Consider the following 26,327-nt stretch of genomic DNA (forward strand, 5'->3'; position numbering starts at 1 on the left):
TAATGAATTCTACTGTTTCCTTTTTTCCCCTAAAATAAAAGAATGTTTTTAAAGAAATTATTTTAAATTATTCTCTCTTGAATGTGCAAATGAAAGTGCAGTTGAAGTTTAAAGCCTTTATTTTCATCTGTATACATGTACAATGACTTTCTTGCTTTTTTATAACATAACATTCGACTGTAATTGTCATTAAAATACTAATAATAAAGTAAAAAAAAACTGTTATACAATATATGGTGTCTGTGCAATGAAAGTGTGACATGTTTGCGTATAGGCCTATAACAGAAGGCAGGAGACGTAATCATTGTAAAAATGAACAAAGCATTTACTAAATAATCTGAACAGTTCTTTCTCGGTGTGTTTCTATCCAAGCAAAGACATTATGGTCCCATGACATTAAGACTTTGAAACCAATTCTTAAAATCACACAACATAAAATAAACGAGTTTAACACATAACAAAAGAGTTTATAAAAAAGATTATTAAATAGTGTTAATTTGTGTTGTTTTCATATTTTATTGACACATTTATAATTTTTATATATAGTTACAGTATGTTTGCTGCCTGAAAATAAAACAACCACACACATACACCACATTCACATTCACGTTGGTCACAGAAAATACTCATAAAATTGCCAGACAAGCTTCTGTGTGAACGCAAACATGTATGTAAATCTTCTGCATGTCATCACAACAATTAAGTTATGGTTCAGCTCTTTAAAACGAGAGTCGAGAGATTTACATGCAGATCAACATTCACAAGGAGAAATGACAGAAAACTGGACTGAAGCAGATATCATACAAGTTAGCTCATCACTATTAACGCTGAAGCAGAGATCATTCAGCAGCATAAAAGAATATCGTGTCACATGCTCAAATGAGCTTATAACACACAAAAATGCCCACGCGTCATCGCAACAAGATATATCGTTATAAAAAATACACGCGAGTGGTTTCTGGAGAGAGAAATAATGAATAATAAGTAAACTTCAGATACTGCCGAGAAGAAAGTGCAGGATTTCAAACAGGTCACGTGTCTTATGGGACCTTTCCAGTATCTGTGTGAATGCCAAGTTTTTATAAGCTGTCAAATAGTAAAACCCAGCCTTCAATGAGAAAAAAGTGGATCGCCGACTACGTTTCCCCCTAGTGGACGCAGTTCTACTAATAGGAGTACTATGAAAAGTTGCCTGTTTCCACTTTTGTGTCTTTAAACGCTAATTTTTTTAAGTCGACAGCTTATAAAAACTTATTTCTGGGTTTTTTTGGCTTGTTAGCTGTACATATTGTCACACAGCAGCTTTTAGGCATCATTCTGTTTTTTTGTTATAAGCCAGAAATGACAAGGATGCAGCCTCTAGCAATACAAAGTCAATGGAGACGGTTGGAAAAACAGTACTCAAAATCCTCCTGACAAAAGTGCTGGCTGCATATTTAAATTTTCGAGTAGTGGTGTGCCAACTGAGGGTCAGATGACCTCAAAGTACAGCGCCACAAGTACGGCAGCCCGATGACGGCAAAGTTCCGCGAGAGCGATTTAAAAGCAAACTCCTCCGTATGACTTCGCAATTATTCGCGGTTCCTTGTGGCGCCGCATGAAGTAGAACATGCCTTAAGGCTGCATCGATCATTGGTTAGTGGGTTGTGCTAATACGCACAATTGGCGCAACGTCATAGAATGTCTCTGAACAGGTTCACGCCCACTTTTGGGGGAAATCAGACTAGACCTTCCATTGGCTTCCATTCAAAACAGCGGAACAAAGCAACCCACGTACACAGCCGGCAGGCGTAAATAACTTATGAAATCACTCAGATTAAACATATTGGCCCTCATTTATCAAAAGTGCGTACACCAAATTTCCAGCGTACACCTTGCGTACACCCAAAACCACGGTGACTTTGAGATTTATCAATATGGACGTTGGCGTACGGCACGCTCAAATCCAACGCCAGCTCAGGAGGTGGTGTACGCACGTTTTGAGTTAGTGCAGAAATGCGCAAACACTTCCTAACACCACAAAACGCACTGACAAACTAAAATATATGATATATTATGACCCACTGTAAAAAAAACATAGTAATTATAAACTTCAGTGTTTATTTTTATGCAACAATGTTCAATGTTTAATTTGTGAGACTTTACCAAAGCATTTGATTTGTAAGCATATGTATTCCTTCAGTTGAGAGCCTGTGCGCTTTACCTGATGTTTCAGAGCGAGCATGTGAACGGTGCGGTAATATTACCATCAAAGCGTATTTTCCGAAAATTCCGCTCCCTCAGCACGGCTCGTTGAACCCAGAACGCCCTTTGATAATTTGCTAGTTCGAGAATCTGTAAAAACGTCTAGCAATAAGTTATGGAATTCAAGCCTTATTGTAGCTGACACAGAAAAAGTGTATTTCTTGTTTAATATTTTTGTTACCTTTTAAAAGTATTTGTTTGTTTGTTACAAATGTTGTTTAATAATTGAATGTTTATTTGAGTATTTGTATTTTATCTTCTTAACAATTGCCAATAGTGACACCTACTGGTGAAAATATGTAGCATTGTACGTATGTAGGTCCCGTGGTTTTGATAACCTGCATTGAACATTGGGAAAGCACGAGGTGATCACACGAACGGAGAAGTGTAAGATCGAAAGAAGTGTATAGATTAATAAGATTGTTTGTTAAGAAGATTTCTAATGTCTCCTGAATCCTGATTGGAAAGCACACGGTATGTTTGTTTGTGTTTTGGTTAATTTTGTGTATAATTTAAGGTATTTTGTGTATTAGTATGTTTAAGCCATATGATTAATCTACAATGTAATGTAAAATAATTTCATCACAAATGTAATTGCTATTTTATTTTATTCTTTAGTTTTTCACGGTGCTCAGTTGATGTTTGTGATGACAAGGGGACAGACATTAAAACTGAAAATCTGAATCTGAAGGCATCAGTTGAAGCGTGTTTATTTTCTAATCACGGAGAAAAACTTCAGGAGCCGTTATACTTACAGTGGGGCAAAAAAGTATTTAGTCAGCTACCAGTTGTTCAAGTTCTCACACTTAAAAAGATGAGAGCGGCCTGTAATTTTTGTCAAAGGTACACGTCAACTATGAGAGACAAAATGAGAAAAAAAATCCAGAAAATCACATTGTCTGATTTTTTAAAGAATTTATTTGTAAATTATGGTGAAAAATAAGTATTTGGTCAATAACAAAAGTTTATGTCAATACTTTGTTATATACCCTTCGTTGGCAATGACAGAGATCAAACGTTTTCTGTAAGTCTCCACAAGGTTTTTACACACTGTTGCTGGTAGTTTGGCCCATTCCTCCATGCAGATCTCCTCTAGAGCAGTGATGTTTTAGGGCTGTCGCTGGGCAACTCAGATTTTCAACTCCCTCCAAAGATTTTCTATGGGGTTGAGATCTGGAGACTGGCTAGGCCACTCCAGGACCTTGAATTTATTCTTACAAAACCACTCCTTCTTTACCCGGGCGGTATGTTTGGGATCACTGCCATACTGAAAGATCCAGCCACGTTTCATCTTCAATGCCCTTGCTGACGAAAGGAGGTTTTGAGTCAAAATCTCACGATACATGGACCCATTCATTCTTTCCTTAACTCGGATCAGTCGTCCTGGTCCCTTTGCAGAAAAACAGCCCCAAAGCATGAGATTTCCACCCCCATGCTTCACAGTAGGTATGGTGTTCTTTGGATGCAACTCAGCATCTTTCTCCTCCAAACACAAGAAGTTGAGTTTCTACCAAAAAGTTATGTTTTGGTTTCATCTGACCATATGACATTCTCCCACTCTTCTTCTGGATCATCCAAATGCTCTCCAGTAAACTTCAGACGGGTCCGGACATGTACTGGCTTAAGCAGGTGGACACATCTGGCACTGCAGGAATTGAGTCCCTGGCTGCATAGTGTGTTACTGATGGTAGCCTTTGTTACTTTGGTCCCAGCTCTCTGCAGGTTATTCACTAGGTCCCCCCATGTGGTTCTGGGATTTTTGCTCACCATTCTGGTGATAATTTTTACCCTACGGGATGAGATCTTGCGTGGAGCCTCAGATCGAGGGAGATTATCAGTGTTCTTGTATGTCTTACATTTTCTAATAATTGCTCTCACAATTTATTTCTTCACACCAAGCTGCTTACCTATTGCAGATTCAGTCTTCCCAGACTGGTGCAGGTCTACAATTATGTTTCTGGTGTCCTTTGACAGCTCTTTGGTCTTGGCCATAGTTGAGTTTGCATTCTGACTGTTTTAGGTTGTGGACAGGTGTCTTTTATACTGCTAACAAGTTCAAACAGGTGCCATTAATACAGGTAACAAGTGGAGGACAGAGGATCCTCTTAAAGAAAAAGTTACAGGTCTGTGAGAGAAAGAAATCTTGCTTTTTTGTTATTGACCAAATACTTATTTTCCACCATAAATCGCAAACAAACTCTCAAAAAATCAGACAATGTGATTCTCTGGATTTTTTTCCTCATTTTGTCTCTCATAGTTGAAGTGTACCTATGATGAAAATTACAGGCCCCTCTCATCTTTTTAAGTGGGAGAACTTGCACAATTGGTGGTTGACTAAATACTTTTTTGCCCCACTGTATACATAAATGTAAAGTAAAAATCAAAGTTAAGATGAAGAAAAAATTGAAAGGGACTGCGGAGAGACTGTAAAGAGTTAGCAAATATTCTTCCTGGAATCTGAAGCGGCACATTGCAAGAAAGCACAAGGATGTGCTACGAAAACATGGTAATGCAATAAAAGATAAGCTAGTTACGTACCATTCGATGATAAATAAATACAGATGAGGTAAGGTAAGAATGCTTGTGTTGAATGGAGCCGTAAATCCGATCATGATGACATGCGGACAAAATTATGGCCACGAATTATCTTTTAGTTTTATGCAACATTATGGACACTTCTTTTTCTTATTTAGTCTAAAGTATGGCCATAAATTTAGAATTTGTTCCCAATATTCAACAGTTTGTTCCTTGGAATTAATTATTATAATATTTCGTAATTACTATTACAATTATTATTACTTCAAATTATGAATTAGCTTAGTAAAACATGTGGATGTCGTGAAACAAATTGTTAATTTGAATTATTTTCGGAGCTCCGTATCAAACTGGATCTAAGATACAGCTAACAAACAACTGTATGTAAATACAGAACAACACACTACAAAAGTTACTACATCATTTTAAAATATTATTGTAAAAAAATTAACTGAACCATTAAGCAGACATAGAATTTAGATGTAGACAACAGTAAATAATAATTGTTCTTCTAAATATCAATTAATAATAAAAATAATAATAAGAATATTACAAATTGTCATCCAATTATTAATGTGTCTTTAATCCCACTCTTTAAACTCCCAAATAAAACAATTTTGTTTCTTTTCACTTCCCCGGATTCTCTTCTTTGCCGTCTTTCGTGTGTCAATGGCGTAAAATGAGGGCGTGGGGGAGGCGGAGACTTGAATTTATATGGGCTTGTTATTCTAATGACGATCGTTTTCAGCCGCGGCATTTATGAAGGGCAGATATTGCGTACACCTGAATATCAACGGTACGCACAGTTTCATAAATCAGGCGGTGAGAGGAGTGTAAGCATGATCTTACGCCAACATATACGCCCGTTTCTACGCAAGAATGATAAATGAGGGCCATTGAGTAATTATCTGTCCACCCTGCCTGCCACAGGGAAAGACAAATCAACACATTCAACCTGGTCAATTTAAAAACATGCCTCTTTCATTCTCCCAGCATCAAACTTGTGTAACAACGCTCCCCATTGGCCAGAGGTGTCTTACCCGGACATTTACTCGTACCTCTTGGAGTCAACAGGGAAGCAAGTGAATGACTTTACTTCGTATTTGAAAGTTACTTCGTATTTATTTATTATGTCTTTATATTAAGAGTAACGAGTGCACTTTTCCGTCCAGTCATACAACTAACTGGCTTAGCGATATTTCCAGCAATCACTGGATGGCGTTGTTACACAAATTTGACGCTGTGAGAATGAAAGGGACATGTAACCAGACCAAATTAAATGTGTCAATGCACCCCTCGGGCTCCATGACAGGCAGGGTGGACAGACAAACACTCGACATATGAAATCACTAAAACAAGTTATTTACGCCTGCCGGCTGTGCAAAAACGTTGCTTTGTTCCGCTATTTTGAATGGAAGCCAATGGAAGGGCTGCTTTTTTATCCCCCAAAAAGGGGCGGTGACGAAATTTACAGTCAAGTTCCCGGATGTGCCGGTAGTCCGTATGACTCAGTTTCACGCAGTGCATTCTGGTTAATTGAGTCTACGAAAGACTGTTACGAAAATTCGCTTCAACACACCATCAATCTAATTTATCGAAATCGTGCAAATTTATTTTTTTCTCATGTAAAATGCAAAATGGAAATAAATGACCCCTGAAAACAGGCTAAAATATCTAGGGTTCAATTTCCCTTTAACAGTTTAGCACCTCACCTTGCTGAAAAAATGCAATTTCTAAGGCGTTGACTTCACGTCAGGACGTCACGTGGGTCGCACACGGTGCTAGGCGCTGAAAAGTTCAAGACGTTTGATTAGCTGCTCGGTCAGTCGAGCGGATGTTTATTATTTGCATGTTTTAACCACCATACACAAATAACCCACCATAGATTATTAGGCCCAATTCCAATTCTATTTTATACGCCTAACCCTTAACCTTGCCTCCTAAAGCAGTGTGAACAGGGGAAGGGTTAAAAATATTCCCCTAAGAAATGGGACACCACTACTAGACTGTCATATGACACCATACGTCAAAGTAGATGCAATATTTGTCACATTGCCACCTTCACCTGCAGTCATATAGTTACAGCTTACAAGTAGCCCTGGAAGCCCAAAAGCAGCACACATCACACCTCTCTAATAGTGATTTAGATGCTCTTCTCCTCAGTCTATTATTCACGTTTCGGTTTTCTACCATTGTTGTAGTGAAAAAAAAGCTTCCCTGCCAATGACGAGTAATTCCGGCTTTCCGCAATACTGCTATTATCCACCAGGTGGTGCTCTGCCACAACTTATACAACAGCTTTATGTCTGTGTATGTTTTTTATGGATCGGTCTGAATTGGAATTATTGGATCTCTATCCAAAGTCCTTTACAAAAATGCAATTATCTCAGCCTTTTGCTCAAAATTTGGTGTTTTTTTAAGAAACCAACCCTTATTTGAGAGGTGATTACAAGATAACTAATAAGGTTGGATGAAACGTCTTTTTTTGTTTGAAAGCAGAGGGCCTGTTTTTCATTTGATATATTGTAAGTTTTCTGGAAGACATTAAACTTTTGTGAAAATCATAAAAAATGCTGGTGCTGGCTGGCAACTTTTTTTAAACGCTGGCGTGGAAAGCGTTAAAGGTTCTGTCCAGTGTGAACTTTCTGATGGACTCTGAAGTGACTTGAATAAGCAAAAGTCTTTTCACACTGAGAGCATTTGTAAGGTTTTTCACCTGTATGAACTCTCTGGTGCCTTAGTAAGGTATCCTTTACACTAAAACTCTTCCCACAGACACTACAGCGATAAGGTTTCTCTCCAGTATGAACTCTCTGATGGCCTTTTAAGTTAGATGAACAAGTAAACGTCTTGTCACACTGAGAGCATTTGTAAGGTCGTTCACCTGTATGAACTTTCTGGTGACTTAGTAAGTTTGATTGGCGACTAAAACTCTTCCCACAGACACTACAGGGATGAGGTTTCTCACCAGTGTGAACTTTCTGATGGACTCTGAAGTGACTTGAATAAGCAAAAGTCTTGTCACACTGAGTGCATTTGTAAGGTCTTTCACCTGTATGAACTCTCTGGTGCCTTAGTAAGGTATCCTTTACACTAAAACTCTTCCCACAGACACTACAGTGATGAGGTTTCTCTCCAGTGTGAACTTTCTGATGGACTCTGAAGTGACTTGAATAAGCAAAAGTCTTGTCACACTGAGAGCATTTGTAAGGTCTTTCACCTGTATGAACTTTCTGGTGACTTAGTAAGTTTGATTGGCGACTAAAACTCTTCCCACAGACACTACAGTGATGAGGTTTCTCTCCAGTGTGAACTCTCTCATGGAATGTTAAGTTACGTGAATGGTGAAAAGTCTTGTCACATTGAGAGCATTTGTAAGGTTTTTCTCCAGTGTGAACTCTCTCATGGATTTTCAGCTTATAGTTATGGCAGAAACGTTTATCACAGTATGAACACTGATAGAGTTTCTCTTTAAAGTGAATATGCTGGTGTTTTTTTAATAAACGTGAATCCCTAAAGGTTTTTCCACATTCACTGCACTGATGCGGTCTCTCATTGGTGTGTGAACGCATCATCTCATTTGTGTGTGAACGCATCCTCTCATTGGTGTGTGAACGCACATGTCTCTTCAGACCACTTTTACAGCTAAATCTCTTCTCACAGTGAGGACACTCGTACGTTTTTTCTCCAGTATGAACTCTCTGATGATGAACTCTTAAATGAGATGAATTAGAGAAGCTCTTTTCACACTCAGAGCATTTGTAAGGTTTTTCACCTGTATGAATTCTCTGATGAACTTTAAGATTGTGTTTGGTTTTGAAGTATTTTCCACATTCAGTGCAGTTGAAAGGCTTTTCATCACTGTGTGTCCTCATGTGAATATTTAGTTTAGAGGATGATACACAAATCCTCCCACACTGCTCACAGTGAAACTGCTTCTTATTCTTCTCTCTGTGGTCTTCTGAATGAAGTTTCTTCTCTTGTAAGGTAGTAAAGCTGATCTCAGATCTGGTGAAGAGTTTCTGTTCTGTGTGTTTTCTCTCATGTCTCTCTAAATGTCTCTGTGAGCTGAATGTCTTTCCACAGGTGATGCAGGAAAGAGTTTGTGCTGTCAGTCGCTCTTTTGATGTTGAGGATGTTATTTCTATATCCAAACATGAATCACTCTTCACATCTGAAAGAAAAATGAAACAATTAAATTGTCTTTTTACTCTTATTTACACAAAGAAGGATGAAGAATTGAGATTCTGTATCTTTCTCTAGATTCACACATATAGACAGAAGACAGGTGTCAGTCCTGTTATTACAGATGGGTCATTGCACATCAAATAAACCATTATTTGTACACAGCAAAAAAATTTTGTATTATTTTTGTTAATATTTTATTAAAATAATAACAATATACAAAAATATAGCTGCAAGCAGCGATACCGGGGTCAAGCCAAACATGGCAAAAAATGATTCATACGTGATAACTGTCATGATTTAAGATCTAACTTTGCATTAGTTTTAGGGGAAAAATAGCAATTTTTTGTATCTTGAGACCACTAGGTGGCGCTTTGCCGAAACAATAGATGGTGCCTCAGGTCATGACTGTGATGACACATACCAAATTTAGTGTAAATACGATAAAGCGATACGAAGATATAGCCTTTAATGACTTGACCACTAGGGGGCACTGACCAAACAATAAATGGTGACTCAGGTCTTGATTGTGATGACACCCACCAAATTTGGTGTAAATACGATAAAGAGATGCAGAGATATAGCTTCAAATCTCTTGACCACTAGGGGGCGCCAAAAAGTTTACAAGTCCTCCCAGAACATGTTGCTGATGAACCATACCAAGTTTCATAACAATACGCAATTGCGTTTCTGAAATGCTTGAACTTAAAGAAAAAATTCAAAATGGCCGACACACAAAATGGCCGACCAAAAACCATTTGGTATCATTTGACTCGGCATGCCTCACCAAATCTAACAAGACCAGTCTCATAATTTTACATTCAAGTTTGCAGTAGTTATAAGCAAAAATAGACATGTTTTATATCTCGTGACCAGTAGGGGGCAGTGTGACGAAATGGTGCATGCACCCTCAGGTCATCACTGTTATGACATATACCAAGTCTCATATCAATACGCAAAAGTTTTGCGAAGATACAGGCTCAAACACATTTTGGCGTGCTCGCCCTCGCATTCTTTGATGCGTTATACGACAACGGATAGGTCTACCGAAAAGCTTTTGATAACTTTTTGTCTAGAGTGTCTCTAGATGATGCATACCAAAAATTAAGCCAATCACACGAGCGCTCTAGGAGGAGTTAGAAAAAGTAGGTGTTCAATATAATTCAAAATGGCCGACAGGAAGTAGGTTTGACTCAGAAATATTTGGTACAGTCGGACTCAGCACGAGCCAAGGAATCAGTAGAGTAAATTCTTATGTCAGTGTGGCAATTTAATTAAATTATATAAATATTTTAAAGAATTTATTTACATATCCTGACCACTAGGTGGCGCTCTCCTAAAGATTTATAGGGGCGCTCAGAACATGTCACTGAAGAATCATGCCAAATTTCGTAGCAATACTCCATTCTATTTGTGAAATACTGAACTTAATGAGAAAATTCAAAATGGCCGACACCCAAAATGGCCGATGGAAAACAGTTTGGTATCGTTTGACTCGGCATAACTCAAGGAATCTAACAAGACCACTTTCATGATTTTAGACTCAAGTGTGAAGTAATTATAAGCAAAAATAGGCATTTTTCGAATTTCGTGACCACTAGGTGGCGCTGTGACAAAACGTTGCAGGCAACCTCAAGTCATGACTGTAATGACATATACCAAGTTTCGTGTCGATACAATAATGTTTTGCGAAGATACAGCCTCACGTCCGTTTTGGCGTGCTCGCCGCCATATATGTTGTCAATTTATACGAGAACACATTGGTCTATCAAAAAGCTTTTGATAACTTTTTGTCTGGGGTGTCTCTAGATGCTACATACCAAAGGACATGCAAATCGGACGAACGCTCTAGGAGGAGTTCGAAAAAGTAGGTTTTAAGGAAAATTCAAAATGGCGGAAAGATGTGCATGACAGAAATGACATCAATGTGTGCAATTGAATCATCATAAGCAAAGGATTCAGAGGAAACAAGAATTTAGTTTCTAGGACTCACAGGTCAGAAGTTATGAGCATGAACATAAGTGGATTTTTGGACTGTTGGTGGCGCTAGAGGGTTTGAGTCAGACACACCAATGTTGCTATAGTAACTTCTGAGACTGTCCTCTACATGTGTGCCAAATTTCATAACTTTCCTATGTACGGTTCTATGGGCTGCCATTGACTTCAATGGCGGAAGAACAAGAAGATGAAATATAGCTGCAAGCAGCGATACCGGGGTCAAGCCGAACATGGCAAAAAATGATTCATACGTGATGACTGCCATGATTTAACATCTAAGTTTGCATTAGTTTTATGAAAAAAAGCATTTTTTTCCTATCTTGAGACCACTAGGTGGCACTGTGCCAAAAGAACAGATGGTGCCTCAGGTCATAACTGTGATGACACATACCAAATTTAGCGTAAATACAATAAGGCGATACGGAGATATAGCCTTAAATGACTTGACCACTAGGGGGCACTGACCAAAAAATAAATTGTGACTCAGGTCTTGATTGTGATGACACCCACCAAATTTGGTGTAAATACAATAAAGAGATGCAGAGATATAGCCTTAAATAACTTGACCACTAGGGGGCACTGACCAAAAAATTAATTGTGACTCAGGTCTTGATTGTGATGACACCCACCAAATTTGGTGTAAATACAATAAAGCGATACGGAGATATAGCCTTAAATGACTTGACCACTAGGGGGCACTGACCAAAAAATAAATTGTGACTCGGGTCTTGATTGTGATGACACCCACCAAATTTGGTGTAAATACAATAAAGAGATGCAGAGATATAGCCTTAAATAACTTGACCACTAGGGGGCACTGACCAAAAAATAAATTGTGACTCGGGTCTTGATTGTGATGACACCCACCAAATTTGGTGTAAATACGATAAAGAGATGCAGAGATATAGCTTCAAATCTCTTGACCACTAGGGGGCATCGGAAAGTTTACAAGTCCTCCCAGAACATGTTGCTGATGAACCATACCAAGTTTCATAACAATACGCAATTGCGTTTCTGAAATACTTGAACTTAAGGAAAAATTCAAAATGGCCGACACACAAAATGGCCGACCAAAAACCATTTGGTATCGTTTGACTCGGCATGCCTCACGAACTCTAACAAGACCAGTCTCATAATTTTACATTCAAGTTTGCAGTAGTTATAAGCAAAAATAGACATTTTTATATCTCGTGACCAGTAGGGGGCAGTGTGACAAAATGGTGCATGCACCCTCAGGTCATCACTGTTATGACATATACCAAGTCTCATATTAATACGCAAAAGTTTTGCGAAGATACAGGCTCAAACACATTTTGGCGTGCTCGCCCTCGCATTCTTTGATGCGTTATACGACAACAAATAGGTCTACCGAAAAGCTTTTGATAACTTTTTGTCTAGAGTGTCTCTAGATGATGCATACCAAAAATCAAGCCAATCACACGAGCACACGAGGAGGAGTTCGAAAAAGTAGGTGTTCAATATAATTCAAAATGGCCGACAGGAAGTAGGTTTGACTCAGACATATTTGGTACAGTCGGACTCAGCATGAGCCAAGGAATCAATAGAGTGAAGTCTTATGTCATAGTGGCAATTTAATCAAATGATATAAACATTTTAAACAATTTATTTACATATCCTGACCACTAGGTGGCGCCGTCCTAAAGATTTATAGGTGCGCTCAGAACATGTCACTGATGAACCATGCCAAATTTCGTAGCGATACGCCATTCTGTTTGTGAAATACTGAACTTAATGAGAAAATTCAAAATGGCCGACACCCAAAATGGCCGACCGAAAACCGTTTGGTATCGTTTGACTCGGCATGCCTCAAGGAATCTAACAAGACCAACTTCATGATTTTAGACTCAAGTTTGAAGTAGTTATAAGCGAAAATAGGCATTTTTCGAATCTCGTGACCACTAGGTGGCGCTGTGACGAAACGCTGCAGGCACCCTCAGTTCATGACTGTAATGACATATACCAAGTTTCGTGTCGATACACCAAAGTGTTGCGAAGATACAGCCACACGTCCGTTTTGGCGTGCTCGCCGCCATATATGTTGTTAATTTATACGAGAACGCATTGGTCTATCAAAAAGCTTTTGATAACTTTTTGTCAGAGTTGTCTCTAGATGCTATATACCAAAGGACATGCAAATCGGACAAACGCTCTAGGAGGAGTTCGAAAAAGTAGGTTTTACGGAAAATTCAAAATGGCGGAAAGATGTGCATGACACAAATGACATCAATGTGTGCAATTGAATCAACAAGAGCCAAGGATTCAGAGGAAACAAGAATTTAGTTTCTAGGACTCACGGGTCAGAAGTTATTAGCATGAACATAAGTGGACTTTTGGACTGTTGGTGGCGCTAGAGAGTTTGAGTTAGACACACCAAATTTGCTATAGTAACTTCTAAGACTGTCCTGTACATGTGTGCCAAATTTCATAACTTTCCTCCGTACGGTTCTATGGGCTGCCATTGACTTCAATGGCGGAAGAGGAAGAATAATAATAATAATAATAATAAGAAAACTAACAATAACAATAGGGTTCTACGCCCCTTCGGGGCTTGACCCCTAATAATAATTATTATAAATATAGCTGCAAGCAGCAATGCCGGGGTCAAGCCGAAAAGGGTACAAAAGGATGTAAAATTGAGATTGGATAAACAGATTGAAGAACCTAAGTAAACCTAATAATTTTAGATGAAAACACAAAAAAGTTATCAACAAAAATAATCTAAGTTCTTGTCTACTACAATCGTCCTTCTGTTATTGACAGTCATGAAACATTAGAGCACTGAAGGACATGTGAGTGGTGTTTGCAGTGGCAAAACATGGGTCACATCATGTTACAACAAGTTTAATAACTCAAAAGAGACCATCCCCGTGTCTCTACGATGTTTTGATGCTGAGATATAGCTTTTGCAAAAACGGTCGATAAGGTATTCTCAATGGTTGCTAGGGAGTAAATTGGCAACCACCAGTGATTATAGTCAAAGCCATGAAAGGAATAATCCATGATGACTCATGGTTTTAGATGTGTTGTTGCAGTAGTTTTAGGCAAAAATACTATATTCTATCTCAAAACCAGTAGGTGGCGCAATGAAAAAATTGTGCATGCAACATCAGGTCATGATTGTGTTACATCTAGCTAGTTTTATGACAATACACTTTAGTTTAGTTAAGAAACAGTTGTATGACCATAAGGCTGGCTTGTTATCAAAGGTTTTGTTCAATTATAAGGCCATCTAGTGGTGCAAGCACACAATTTTTTTTGTGTTGCCTCAGAATGTGCTCATGCATCAGCGTAGCAAATCTGGTGAAAAAATATATTTTCGTTACGAAGTTACAACCATTTATGTGTAAAAAACACAAAATTTGAATGTAATTTTTCGTTTTTTGCAATTTTCGGCAATTTCTGATGAAAATTTTAATATAACGCCAATAGAACTTTTTGTTCAGAAGGTAAGGTTAGTTTCTTCCTATGGTGTTTTCGAGACGATCGGAATAACGCTCGCGGAGATATTCACGCGTGTTTTTTAAGCGCTATTTTGCTGCCCAGGGTTAACCGTAAGGCGAAATCTGGCATGTTTGGTATCGTTGGACTCGGCAACTATTCAGAACTCCAAAGAAACAAGTCCTGTGAAAATACGTCAATCGGAGCCAAAGTTATAGGTGTATAAAACATTTCTCTGGCCACTAGGTGGCGCTGCAACGAAACTGTGCATGCACCCTCGGTTCCTGACTGGCATCAGAAGTACCAAGTGTCGTGTCAATAGGCCTAAGTTTGACGAAGATACAGCCTAAAATCTGTTTTTTTGCGCTCTACGTAAAATTTGTTAAGGCGGTATACGACAACGGATTGCTGTATCGAAATTATTTTGATAACTTTTTGCCATGAGTGTCTCAAGATGATACATACCAATTTTCGTGGCAATCGGAGAAAAGCCCTAGGACGAGTTCGAAAAAGTAGGTTTTACGAATAATTCAAAATGGCGGAACAATTTTTATGACGGAAAATAACGACATAGGGTCCAATCGAATCGTCTTGAGCCAAGGAATCAGAGGAAGTAAGAATTTTGTTTCTATGGCTTACGGATCAGAAGTTATAAGCAAAAACATAAGTGCAACTTTGGACTGTTGGTGGCGCTAGTGGGTTAGACATAGAGACTCCAAATTTGCTGTGGGGACACATTGGACTGTCCTTTATCAGTGTGCCAAATTTCATAACTTTCCTACGTACGGTTCTATGGGCTGCCATAGACCGCAATGGCGGAAGAAGAATAACTAATAATAAATATAGCTGCAAGCAGCGATACCGGGGTCAAGCCAAACATGGCAAAAAATGATTCATACGTGATGACTGTCATGATTTAAGATCTAAGTTTGCATTAGTTTTATGAAAAAAATTGAATTTTTTTCTAATCTTGAGACCACTAGGTGGCGCTCTGCTGAAACAATAGATGGTGCCTCAGGGCATGACTGTGATGACACATACCAAATTTAGTGTAAATACAATAAAGCGATACGGAGATATAGCCTTAAATGACTTGACCACTAGGGGGCACTGACCAAACAATAAATTGTAACTCAAGCCTTGATTGTGATGACACCCTCCAAATTTGGTGTAAATACGATAAAGAGATGCAGAGATATAGCTTCAAATCTCTTGACCACTAGGGGGCACCGAAAAGTTTACAAGTCCTCCCAGAACATGTTGCTGATGAACCATACCAAGTTTCATAACAATACGCAATTGTGTTTCTGAAATACTTGAACTTAAAGAAAAAATTCAAAATGGCTGACACACAAAATGGCCGACCAAAAACCATTTGGTATCGTTTGACTCGGTATGCCTCAAGAAATCTAACAAGACCAGTCTCATAATTTTACATTCAAGTTTGCAGTAGTTATAAGCAAAAATAGACATGTTTTATATCTCGTGACCAGTAGGGGGCAGTGTGACGAAATGGTGCATGCACCCTCAGGTCATCACTGTTATGACATATACCAAGTCTCATATTAATACGCAAAAGTTTTGCGAAGATACAGGCTCAAACACATTTTGGCGTGCTCGCCCTCGCATTCATTGATGCGTGATACGACAACGGAAAGGTCAACCGAAAAGCTTTTGATAACTTTTTGTCTGGAGTGTCTCTAGATGATGCATACTAAAAATCAAGCCAATCACACGAGCGCTCTAGGAGGAGTTCGAAAAAGTAGGTGTTCAATATAATTCAAAATGGCCGACAGGAAGTAGGTTTGATTCGGACATATTTGGTACAGTCGGACTCAGCACGAGCCAAGGAATCAATAGAGTGAAGTCTCATGTCTGTGTGGCAATTTAATCAAATGATATAAAGATTTTAAACAATTTCTTTACATATCCTGACCACTAGGTGGCGTCGTCCTAAAGATTTATAGGTGCGCTCAGAACATGTCACTGATGAACAATGCCAAATTTCGTAGCGATACGCCATTCTGTTTGTGAAATACTGAACTTAATGAGAAAATTCAAAATGGCCGACACCCAAAATGGCCGACCGAAAACCGTTTGGTATCGTTTGACTCGGCATGCCTCAAGGAATCTAACAAGACCACCTTCATGATTTTAGACTCAAGTTTGAAGTAGTTATAAGCGAAAATAGGCATTTTTCGAATCTCGTGACCATTAGGTGGCGCTGTGACGAAACGTTGCAGGCACCCTCAGGTCAAGACTGTAATGACATATACCAAGTTTCGTGTCGATACACCAAAGATTGGCGAAGATACGGCCTCACGTCCGTTTTGGCGTGCTCGCCGCCGTATATGTTGTCACGGTATACGAGAACGCATTGGTCTATCAAAAAGCTTTTGATAACTTTTTGTCTGGGGTGTCTCTAGATGCTAGATACCAAAGGACATGCAAATCGGACAAACGCTCTAGGAGGAGTTCGAAAAAGTAGGTTTTACGGAAAATTCAAAATGGCGGAAAGATGTGCATGACACAAATGAAATCAATGTGTGCAATTGAATCATCATGAGCCAAGGATTCAGAGGAAACAAGAATTTAGTTTCTAGGTCTTACGGGTCAGAAGTTATGAGCATGAACATGAGTGGATTTTTGGACTGTTGGTGGCGCTAGAGGGTTTGAGTTAGACACACCAATGTTGCTATAGTAACTTCTAAGACTGTCCTCTACATGTGTGCCAAATTTTATAACTTTCCTATGTACGGTTCTATGGGCTGCCATTGACTTCAATGGCGGAAGAACAAGGATGAATAATAATAATAATAAGAAAACTAACAATAACAATAGGGTTCTACGCCCCTTCGGGGCTTGACCCCTAATAATTATTATAAATATAGCTGCAAGCAGCAATGCCGGGGTCAAGCCGAAAAGGGTACAAAAGGATGTAAAATTGAGATTGGATAAACAGATTGAAGAACCTAAGTAAACCTAATAATTTTAGATGAAAACACAAAAAAGTTATCAACAAAAATAATCTAAGTTCTTGTCTACTACAATCGTCCTTCTGTTATTGACAGTCATGAAACATTAGAGCACTGAAGGACATGTGAGTGGTGTTTGCAGTGGCAAAACATGGGTCACATCATGTTACAACAAGTTTAATAACTCAAAAGAGACCATCCCCGTGTCTCTACGATGTTTTGATGCTGAGATATAGCTTTTGCAAAAACGGTCGATAAGGTATTCTCAATGGTTGCTAGGGAGTAAATTGGCAACCACCAGTGATTATAGTCAAAGCCATGAAAGGAATAATCCATGATGACTCATGGTTTTAGATGTGTTGTTGCAGTAGTTTTAGGCAAAAATACTATATTCTATCTCAAAACCAGTAGGTGGCGCAATGAAAAAATTGTGCATGCAACATCAGGTCATGATTGTGTTACATCTAGCTAGTTTTATGACAATACACTTTAGTTTAGTTAAGAAACAGTTGTATGACCATAAGGCTGGCTTGTTATCAAAGGTTTTGTTCAATTATAAGGCCATCTAGTGGTGCAAGCACACAATTTTTTTTGTGTTGCCTCAGAATGTGCTCATGCATCAGCGTAGCAAATCTGGTGAAAAAATATATTTTCGTTACGAAGTTACAACCATTTATGTGTAAAAAACACAAAATTTGAATGTAATTTTTCGTTTTTTGCAATTTTCGGCAATTTCTGATGAAAATTTTAATATAACGCCAATAGAACTTTTTGTTCAGAAGGTAAGGTTAGTTTCTTCCTATGGTGTTTTCGAGACGATCGGAATAACGCTCGCGGAGATATTCACGCGTGTTTTTTAAGCGCTATTTTGCTGCCCAGGGTTAACCGTAAGGCGAAATCTGGCATGTTTGGTATCGTTGGACTCGGCAACTATTCAGAACTCCAAAGAAACAAGTCCTGTGAAAATACGTCAATCGGAGCCAAAGTTATAGGTGTATAAAACATTTCTCTGGCCACTAGGTGGCGCTGCAACGAAACTGTGCATGCACCCTCGGTTCCTGACTGGCATCAGAAGTACCAAGTGTCGTGTCAATAGGCCTAAGTTTGACGAAGATACAGCCTAAAATCTGTTTTTTTGCGCTCTACGTAAAATTTGTTAAGGCGGTATACGACAACGGATTGCTGTATCGAAATTATTTTGATAACTTTTTGCCATGAGTGTCTCAAGATGATACATACCAATTTTCGTGGCAATCGGAGAAAAGCCCTAGGACGAGTTCGAAAAAGTAGGTTTTATGAATAATTCAAAATGGCGGAACAATTTTTATGACTGAAAATAACGACATAGGGTCCAATCGAATCGTCTTGAGCCAAGGAATCAGAGGAAGTAAGAATTATGTTTCTAGGACTTACGGATCAGAAGTTATAAGCAAAAACATAAGTGCAACTTTGGACTGTTGGTGGCGCTAGTGGGTTAGACATAGAGACTCCAAATTTGCTGTGGGGACACATTGGACTGTCCTTTATCAGTGTGCCAAATTTCATAACTTTCCTACGTACGGTTCTATGGGCTGCCATAGACCGCAATGGCGGAAGAAGAATAACTAATAATAAATATAGCTGCAAGCAGCAATGCCGGGGTCAAGCCAAACATGGCAAAAAATGATTCATACGTGATGACTGTCATGATTTAAGATCTAAGTTTGCATTAGTTTTATGAAAAAATAGCAATTTTTTGTATCTTGAGACCACCAGGTGGCGCTGTGCCGAAACAATAGATGGTACCTCAGGTCATGACTGTGATGACACATACCAAATTTAGTGTAAATACAATAAAGCGATATGGAGATATAGCCTTAAATGACTTGACCACTAGGGGGCACTGACCAAACAATAAATTGTGACTCAGGTCTTGATTGTGATGACACCCACCAAATTTGGTGTTAATACGATAAAGAGATGAAGAGATATAGCTTCAAATCTTTTGACCACTAGGGGGCGCCGAAAAGTTTACAAGTCCTCCCAGAACATGTTGCTGATGAACCATACCAAGTTTCATAACAATACGCAATTGTGTTTCTGAAATACTTCAATTTAAAGAAAAAATTCAAAATGGCCGACACACAAAATGGCCGACCAAAAACCATTTGGTATCGTTTGACTCGGCATGCCTCACGAAATCTAAAAAGACTAGTCTCATAATTTTACATTCAAGTTTGCAGTAGTTATAAGCAAAAATAGACATATTTTATATCTCATGACCAGTAGGGGGCAGTGTGACGAAATGGTGCATGCACCCTCAGGTCATCACTGTTATGACATTTACCAAGTCTCATATTAATACGCAAAAGTTTTGCGAAGATACAGGCTCAAACACATTTTGGCGTGCTCGCCCTCACATTCTTTGATGCGTTATACGACAACGAATAGGTCTACCGAAAAGCTTTTGATAACTTTTTGTCTAGAGTGTCTCTAGATGATGCATACCAAAAATCAAGCCAATCACACGAGCGCTCTAGGAGGAGTTCGAAAAAGTAGGTGTTCAATATAATTCAAAATGGCCGACAGGAAGTACGTTTGACTCAGACATATTTGGTACAGTCGGACTCGGCATGAGCCAAGGAATCAATAGAGTGAAGTCTTATGTCAGTGTGGCAATTTAATCAAATGATATAAAGATTTTAAACAATTTATTTACATATCCTGACCACTAGGTGGCGCCATCCTAAAGATTTATAGGTGCGCTCAGAACATGTCACCCATGAACCATGCCAAATTTTGTAACCATACGCCATTCGGTTTGTGAAATACTGAACTTAATGAGAAAATTCAAAATGGCCGACACCCAAAATGGCCGACCGAAAACCGTTTGGTATCGTTTGACTCGGCATGCCTCAAGGAATCTAACAAGACCACCTTCATGATTTTAGACTCAAGTTTGAAGTAGTTATAAGCGAAAATATGCATTTTTCGAATCTCGTGACCACTAGGTGGCGCTGTGACGAAACGTTGCAGGCACCCTCAGGTCATGACTGTAATGACATATACCAAGTTTCGTGTCGATACAATAAAGTTTTGCGAAGATATGGCCTCACGTCCGTTTTTGCGTGCTCGCCGCCATATATGTTGTCAATTTATACGAGAACGCATTGTTCTATCAAAAAGCTTTTGATAACTTTTTGTCTGGGGTGTCTCTAGATGCTATATACCAAAGGACATGCAAATCGGACGGACGGTCTAGGAGGAGTTCGAAAAAGTAGGTTTTACGGAAAAATCAAAATGGCGGAAAGATCTGCATGACACAAATGACATAAACGTATGCAATTGAATCATCATGAGCCAAGGATTCAGAAGAAACAGGAATTTAGTTTCTAGGACTTACGGGTCAGAAGTTATGAGCATGAACATAAGTGGATTTTTGGACTGTTGGTGGCGCTAGAGGGTTTGAGTCAGACACACCAATGTTGCTATAGTAACATCTAAGACCGTCCTCTACATGTGTGCCAAATTTCATAACTTTCCTATGTACGGTTCTATGGGCTGCCATTGACTTTAATGGCGGAAGAACAAGAAGAAGAATAATATATAATAATAATAATAATAAGAAAACTAACAATAACAATAGGGTTCTACGCCCCTTCGGGGCTTGACCCCTAATAATTATTATAAAAAGAAAACTAACAAATACAATAGGGTTCTACGCCCCTTCGGGGCTTGACCCCTAATAATAATAATAATAAGAAAACTAACAATAACAATAGGGTTCTACGCCCCTTCGGGGCTTGACCCCTAATAATAACAATATAGTGATCAATGACAAAACATATAGGGCTGGTTTTCCAGACAGGGATTAGCTTAAAGGAATAGTCTACTCATTTTCAATATTAAACTATGTTATTACCTTAACTAAGAATTGTTGATACATCCCTCTATCATCTGTGTGTGTGCACGTTAGCGCTGGAGCGCGCTGCGACGCTTCGATAGCATTTAGCTTAGCCCCATTCATTCAATGGTACCATTTAGAGATAAAGTTAGAAGTGAAAAACACATCAACGTTTTTCCTATTTAAGACGAGTAGTTATACGAGCAAGTTTGGTGGTACAAAATAAAACGTAGCGCTTTTCTAAGCGGATTTAAAAGAGTAACTATATTTTATGGCGTAATAGCACTTCTGGGAGTACTTCGACTCGGCGCAGTAACACCCTCCCTCTCCCATTATGAGAGTGAGAAGGGGAGCGGACTTTTCAGGCGAGAAAGAGATTCAAATTTTAAGAGAACCCCACAGAGTCCATACAAGGAACCCAACAAAAGGCCAAATGACACATTCTAGCTGACATATTAATACCATAGGTTGGTTAGTAAATAGTGTAGGCATAGTAAATTTGATCATTAGTCAATTGTATGAGTTGTAAATAGCTGGCAAACAAATTTATATCACAGTTAAATTTATATTGATTCATTTTAATAGTTACTTTTCTAAGAACTCATAAGTCTACATAAATTTTATAAAGTAAAATAATTACTCCTGCATTAATTAATTCAATTTATAGTTTTAGCTCATATTTATGGTGTCTCAAAAGAGCACAGTTCGTCTCTACAAAAGTGTTCTCGTCACTTCATAATATTATTATTGAACGACTAATGGACCTTTTTGCCGATGTCCTTTAGGAAAGGACTGTAAAACTAACTAAAGTCAGACAGAATGGGACAGACAGAAGCCTCCTGAATTTAATCAAAAATATCTAAAAATGTGTTCTGAAAACAATCGGAGCACTAGGGGGTTAAGGACGACACAGGAGTAAGTGATTTTGGGGTGAACTAACCCTTTAAGCCTACATGCCTATTCCTTAATAAGTATTAAAGATATCCTTTAACATTTTAGTACTTACACTTTTTGTTTTTTTAATTAGTGAATTTGTGGCTGAAACCCCAAAAAAGGTCCTCACATGACAGTTAAAAACACAACAATAATTAAGGAGACATACCTGATGGAATAAAATCATCATCTTCCTCAGTGCAATCTTCCTCTTCTGTGGGTTCAGTTTTGATTTCTGTGGGTTCAGTTTTGATTTCTGTGGGTTCAGTTTTGATTTCTGTGGGTTCAGTTTTGATTTCTGTGGGTTCGGTTTTCATTTCTGTGGGTTCAGTTTTCATTTCTGTGGGTTCAGTTTTAATCATCATGAGGTTCGTGCAGTCGATGAGTTTAACTGAACACATCTTCAGTTTGGTCTTCAGGATCTGCTGCTGTTCTCCAGCGTTACAGACAGAATCCAGAGACTCTGTGGAGGTTTGATCCTCCTGTAAGCTCTGTTTACTGTCACACACTGTAGTGTCCTGAGTGTCTGTGGGCTTTGACTCAGTATAACAGAGTAAAGTCAGACTGAGATCGGAGTTCTGTGTGTGTCTGGATTTCTCTTCAGAGAGTTTAGAGTCCAGCAGTGTCTGTGGTGTGCGGCTCTGATCTCTGCTCATCCACACTGAATCCAGACTCCCATCATCAGTCACATACACTGAAGATTCACAACAATCCACATCCTGACAACACAACACACACAGACAGTAAGATCAGAAATGATTTGATGTTGTCTGTTTCAGGTAAATGATGTTTAAGCTGAACAAACCTCTCGATTCATTGCTATATCTCCTCTTGACCTCAGCTTTGTCTCCAGTAACGCCACCTCTTTCTTCAGCTGAGAGATTTCTGTGATGAAATCATCAATACATCCAGCATGGACAGATCAGTTCCTACTCCTTTACAGCACAGCACATCTCATCTTCTCAACAATAAAATACACAGAGACAAGACTCTGTTTACACTCAATGAAACACGCAAGAGAGAAAAACACTGAGGATTCACAAACACATTACACGCGCGCTCTTTCTTTCTTTCTTTAGTGAGTTTATCTGCGGACTAAAGAGCTGCAGCGCCACCTGCTGTACTGGAGAGACAAGACGCTCACTGCTTTACAATGGATTTAGCAAAACAATTATGTAAAATACCAAATTTCTTTAAATAGTAAAAACATTAAGCACGTCTGTTCACTACGAAAACAAAACCAGACCAAATTGCAACATTTGTGAGATGTTTTGTTTAGCTGTTAAACCTTGAAATAAGACTTTTAAAGAACATCATGACCATATACAACCAGGTATTTATTTGAATGTATGTCGGCCCCTCAAAGGCGATATCAAATCAACTCTTTACTTCATTTTTAAAAGCAATAAAACATGTTTTTTTCCTGACATTTTACACTTGTGAATGTGAAATTTTGCCATAAAAAATGTTCAAATAAGTGTGGGTCTGTTTATCAGTTATACCTAAAAGAACATCTTTCCACTGTAAAGTAAAACTTTCTTCAACATAGTCAATAATAAAATGTACATTTTGCCAGAAAAGAGATACACGAGGACAAAATAAAATGAACAACTGTCTCTGGTTTCTGCTTGCAAAAGCTACATTTTATCTATATCTAATTTGGTTAAATAATGTTTAGCCAGATATATTCTGTGAATGAGTAAAAGATACTTCTGTACATTTGTAAAGAGATGACTTTTTTACCAGTCAACTTACCCGAAATGAATTTTATCCACAGTTTAAACTACATTGACGTCACAGCCAGCTGTGATTTTCAGCAAGACTGGACGAGGTGAGGCACCTGCGCGCCTGCTGATTATCTGGAGCTTCGATCTCCACATACTTCAAGAAAATGTTTAAAGTAGACGATATCTTTATGAACCTACTACAGATACTTGCTTTAAAAACATACATTTTTGACTGAAATGCTTTCAAAACTTTGAATTGTGGCACAATAATACAATAATAACTCGGAGCCTGCAGCCACAGACCCCCACCCAGAGACCCACACCCTCAAACCCCCCGCCCTTCGAGACAGCGCACCCTCAGTTTTATTAAGCGAATCATACTCATTCGAATTGATTTTTAATCAAACTACCTTAGCCCATCGATACAATAGTACATTTAATATTTGTAAAGATAGATTGTAACACAATTTGAGCAGTTATGTTTTTAGCCTTTTTTCGCCGATAATATTTAGAGCTAAATAACATAGCTAGCTAACGTTAGCTTTTAACCTAGGACTTTTTGTAGACAAGCCATTGTAAAAATTTGATTAAAATTAGTTGACATTAAAGTAGACCAATTAAATACATTAATGGGGGGTTTCCCGGACAGGGATTAGACTAGTCTTAGACTAAAATAAATATAAGAGCTGCCCAAACTGAAAACACATCAGTGTCCATTGCTTGGCCTCAAAATGTACACAAGTAGGCTAATGTTTTTAATAAGGCATGTTTGATCAAACTAGTTATATTTTCTAATTAAACTAAGGCCTAGTCCTGTCTTAAACTAATCCCTGTTCGCGAAACCACCCCAAAGTGTGTTAATATCAAAGAATGTAATCATTAATTATTTAATCAGATTCCCTTTGACCTTTTATAATTACCGGACCTTTTCTCCTAAAACTATCAATTGAATTAATTAATGCAGGAGTAATTATTTTACTTTATAAAATGTATGTAGACTTATGAGTTCTTAGAAAAGTAACTATTAAAATGAATCAATATATATTTAACTGTGATATAAATTTGTTTGCCAGCTATTTACAACTCATACAATTGACTAATGATCAAATTATGCCTACACTATTTACTAACCAACCTATGGTATTAATATGTCAGCTAGAATGTGTCATTTGGGCTTTTGTTGGGTTCCTTGTATGGACTCTGTGGGGTTCTCTTAAAATTTGAATCTCTTTCTTTTAAAGATAGATATAACAATTCAAAGGGGGAATTCACTTCCAGAAATTCCATAATGTCACAAATGCTGCAGTGATTTTGATTACCATCAAAGTGGTCCCCACTAAAGCCACGTGTGCCTGTCTGCATGGCCAGTGAGCAGCAGTGTGCTATTCTTTTTCAATACCTCAAAGCTCTGGTCTGTAAATCTAAAACTCAACTGAACTTCAAGAATGAAGTGGAGTTTATTTGTAGTTTTCTTTTTCCTGAAGTAGGCCCAAACATGTTTGTCAATTTGATTGTTTCTATTATTGTCATGTATGCAATGTTTTTTTTTTAAATTAATTAGTTGATGTATTAATTTATATGGACACCTATGTGAAATGCAAAAGGTCAGAGAATACAGAGAGTTTTTAGGCACATGCATTAAGCAGGGAACGCAAATATTTATTGATTTATTTCAATGTCATTTGGATAAGGGTGTTATACAATCTTCCAAACAGCAGGGGGCACTGTCTCAAAAAACGGGGGGTCTGAGAATGCGGGTCTCTGGGCGGTGGTATGTAGCTGCAGGCTCCGAGTGCTCTTCCGCAAAATATACAACTCAGAAGGGCCCTGTCCCAAAAGGCACACTCCGAACTTGTGGTCCTCCTCAGAGTCCACATTTTGATGACATCACGTAGTACAGACTTTAGGGACCCTTGATGCGAGTCCACGTGGGTACACCGGAGTCGTATTTTGGGAGACTCGAGCATCACACCGGAAATAGATAGAGAAGTTGCACGTCAGTGTGAACTACTCCCTTCCGTCGTCTGATTGCCCTTTCACAAGGACTTCTGGGTTGGTAAAGTGCGCGAAGCCTGCTGCAGTGCGGGCTTCGCTGAAGACCGCATCAAGGGGGCAAAACTTCAAAACGTAAAAATGACAGATGGGACACCCTACGGACTCATAGACTAAGCGAGAAGGCCACGAGAAGTGCACACGAAGTGTGCCATTTGGGACAGGGCCAAATATTGCCCTAGGGCAGTGTTTCCCAATCCTGGTCCTCAAGTACTGCCTTCCAGAAAGTTATAGATGTCTCCTTATCTAACACACTTGATTTTAGTCAACAGCTTGTTGGTGAGACATGCTATCCATTCTGAAAATGCAATTATCTCAGCTTTTTGCTCAAAATTA

At 38.6% G+C, this 26,327-nt stretch overlaps 1 protein-coding gene and 1 long non-coding RNA gene across 3 annotated transcripts in view; one reads left to right on the forward strand and one right to left on the reverse strand.

Annotated features, from left to right (window-relative positions):
- The first annotated feature begins 2,380 nt into the window (after nucleotides 1–2,380).
- LOC141361404 (uncharacterized) lies at nucleotides 2,381–2,934 on the forward strand. Its single transcript, XR_012367459.1, has 2 exons — nucleotides 2,381–2,718; nucleotides 2,863–2,934. It is a non-coding gene; the product is annotated as an uncharacterized lncRNA (long non-coding RNA).
- A 3,475-nt stretch (nucleotides 2,935–6,409) lies between these two features.
- The window catches only part of LOC129437097 (uncharacterized), a 524,696-nt gene continuing 504,778 nt past the window's right edge, over nucleotides 6,410–26,327 (reverse strand). Inside the window, exons 5-6 of one of the 2 annotated variants that reach the window (XM_073862487.1) lie at nucleotides 8,493–8,637; nucleotides 6,410–8,195 (exon numbers count right to left, since the gene is read on the reverse strand). In XM_073862487.1, coding sequence (XP_073718588.1) covers nucleotides 7,398–8,195; nucleotides 8,493–8,637 — 943 coding nt within the window. In that variant the 3' untranslated portion in view covers nucleotides 6,410–7,397. Of the gene's footprint in view, nucleotides 8,954–26,327 lie in introns of both variants that reach the window. The other variant, XM_073862486.1, reaches the window with a different exon arrangement.

This window comes from Misgurnus anguillicaudatus, chromosome 24 (genome assembly GCF_027580225.2).
Source record: "Misgurnus anguillicaudatus chromosome 24, ASM2758022v2, whole genome shotgun sequence".
Classification (NCBI taxonomy): Eukaryota; Metazoa; Chordata; class Actinopteri; order Cypriniformes; family Cobitidae; genus Misgurnus; species Misgurnus anguillicaudatus.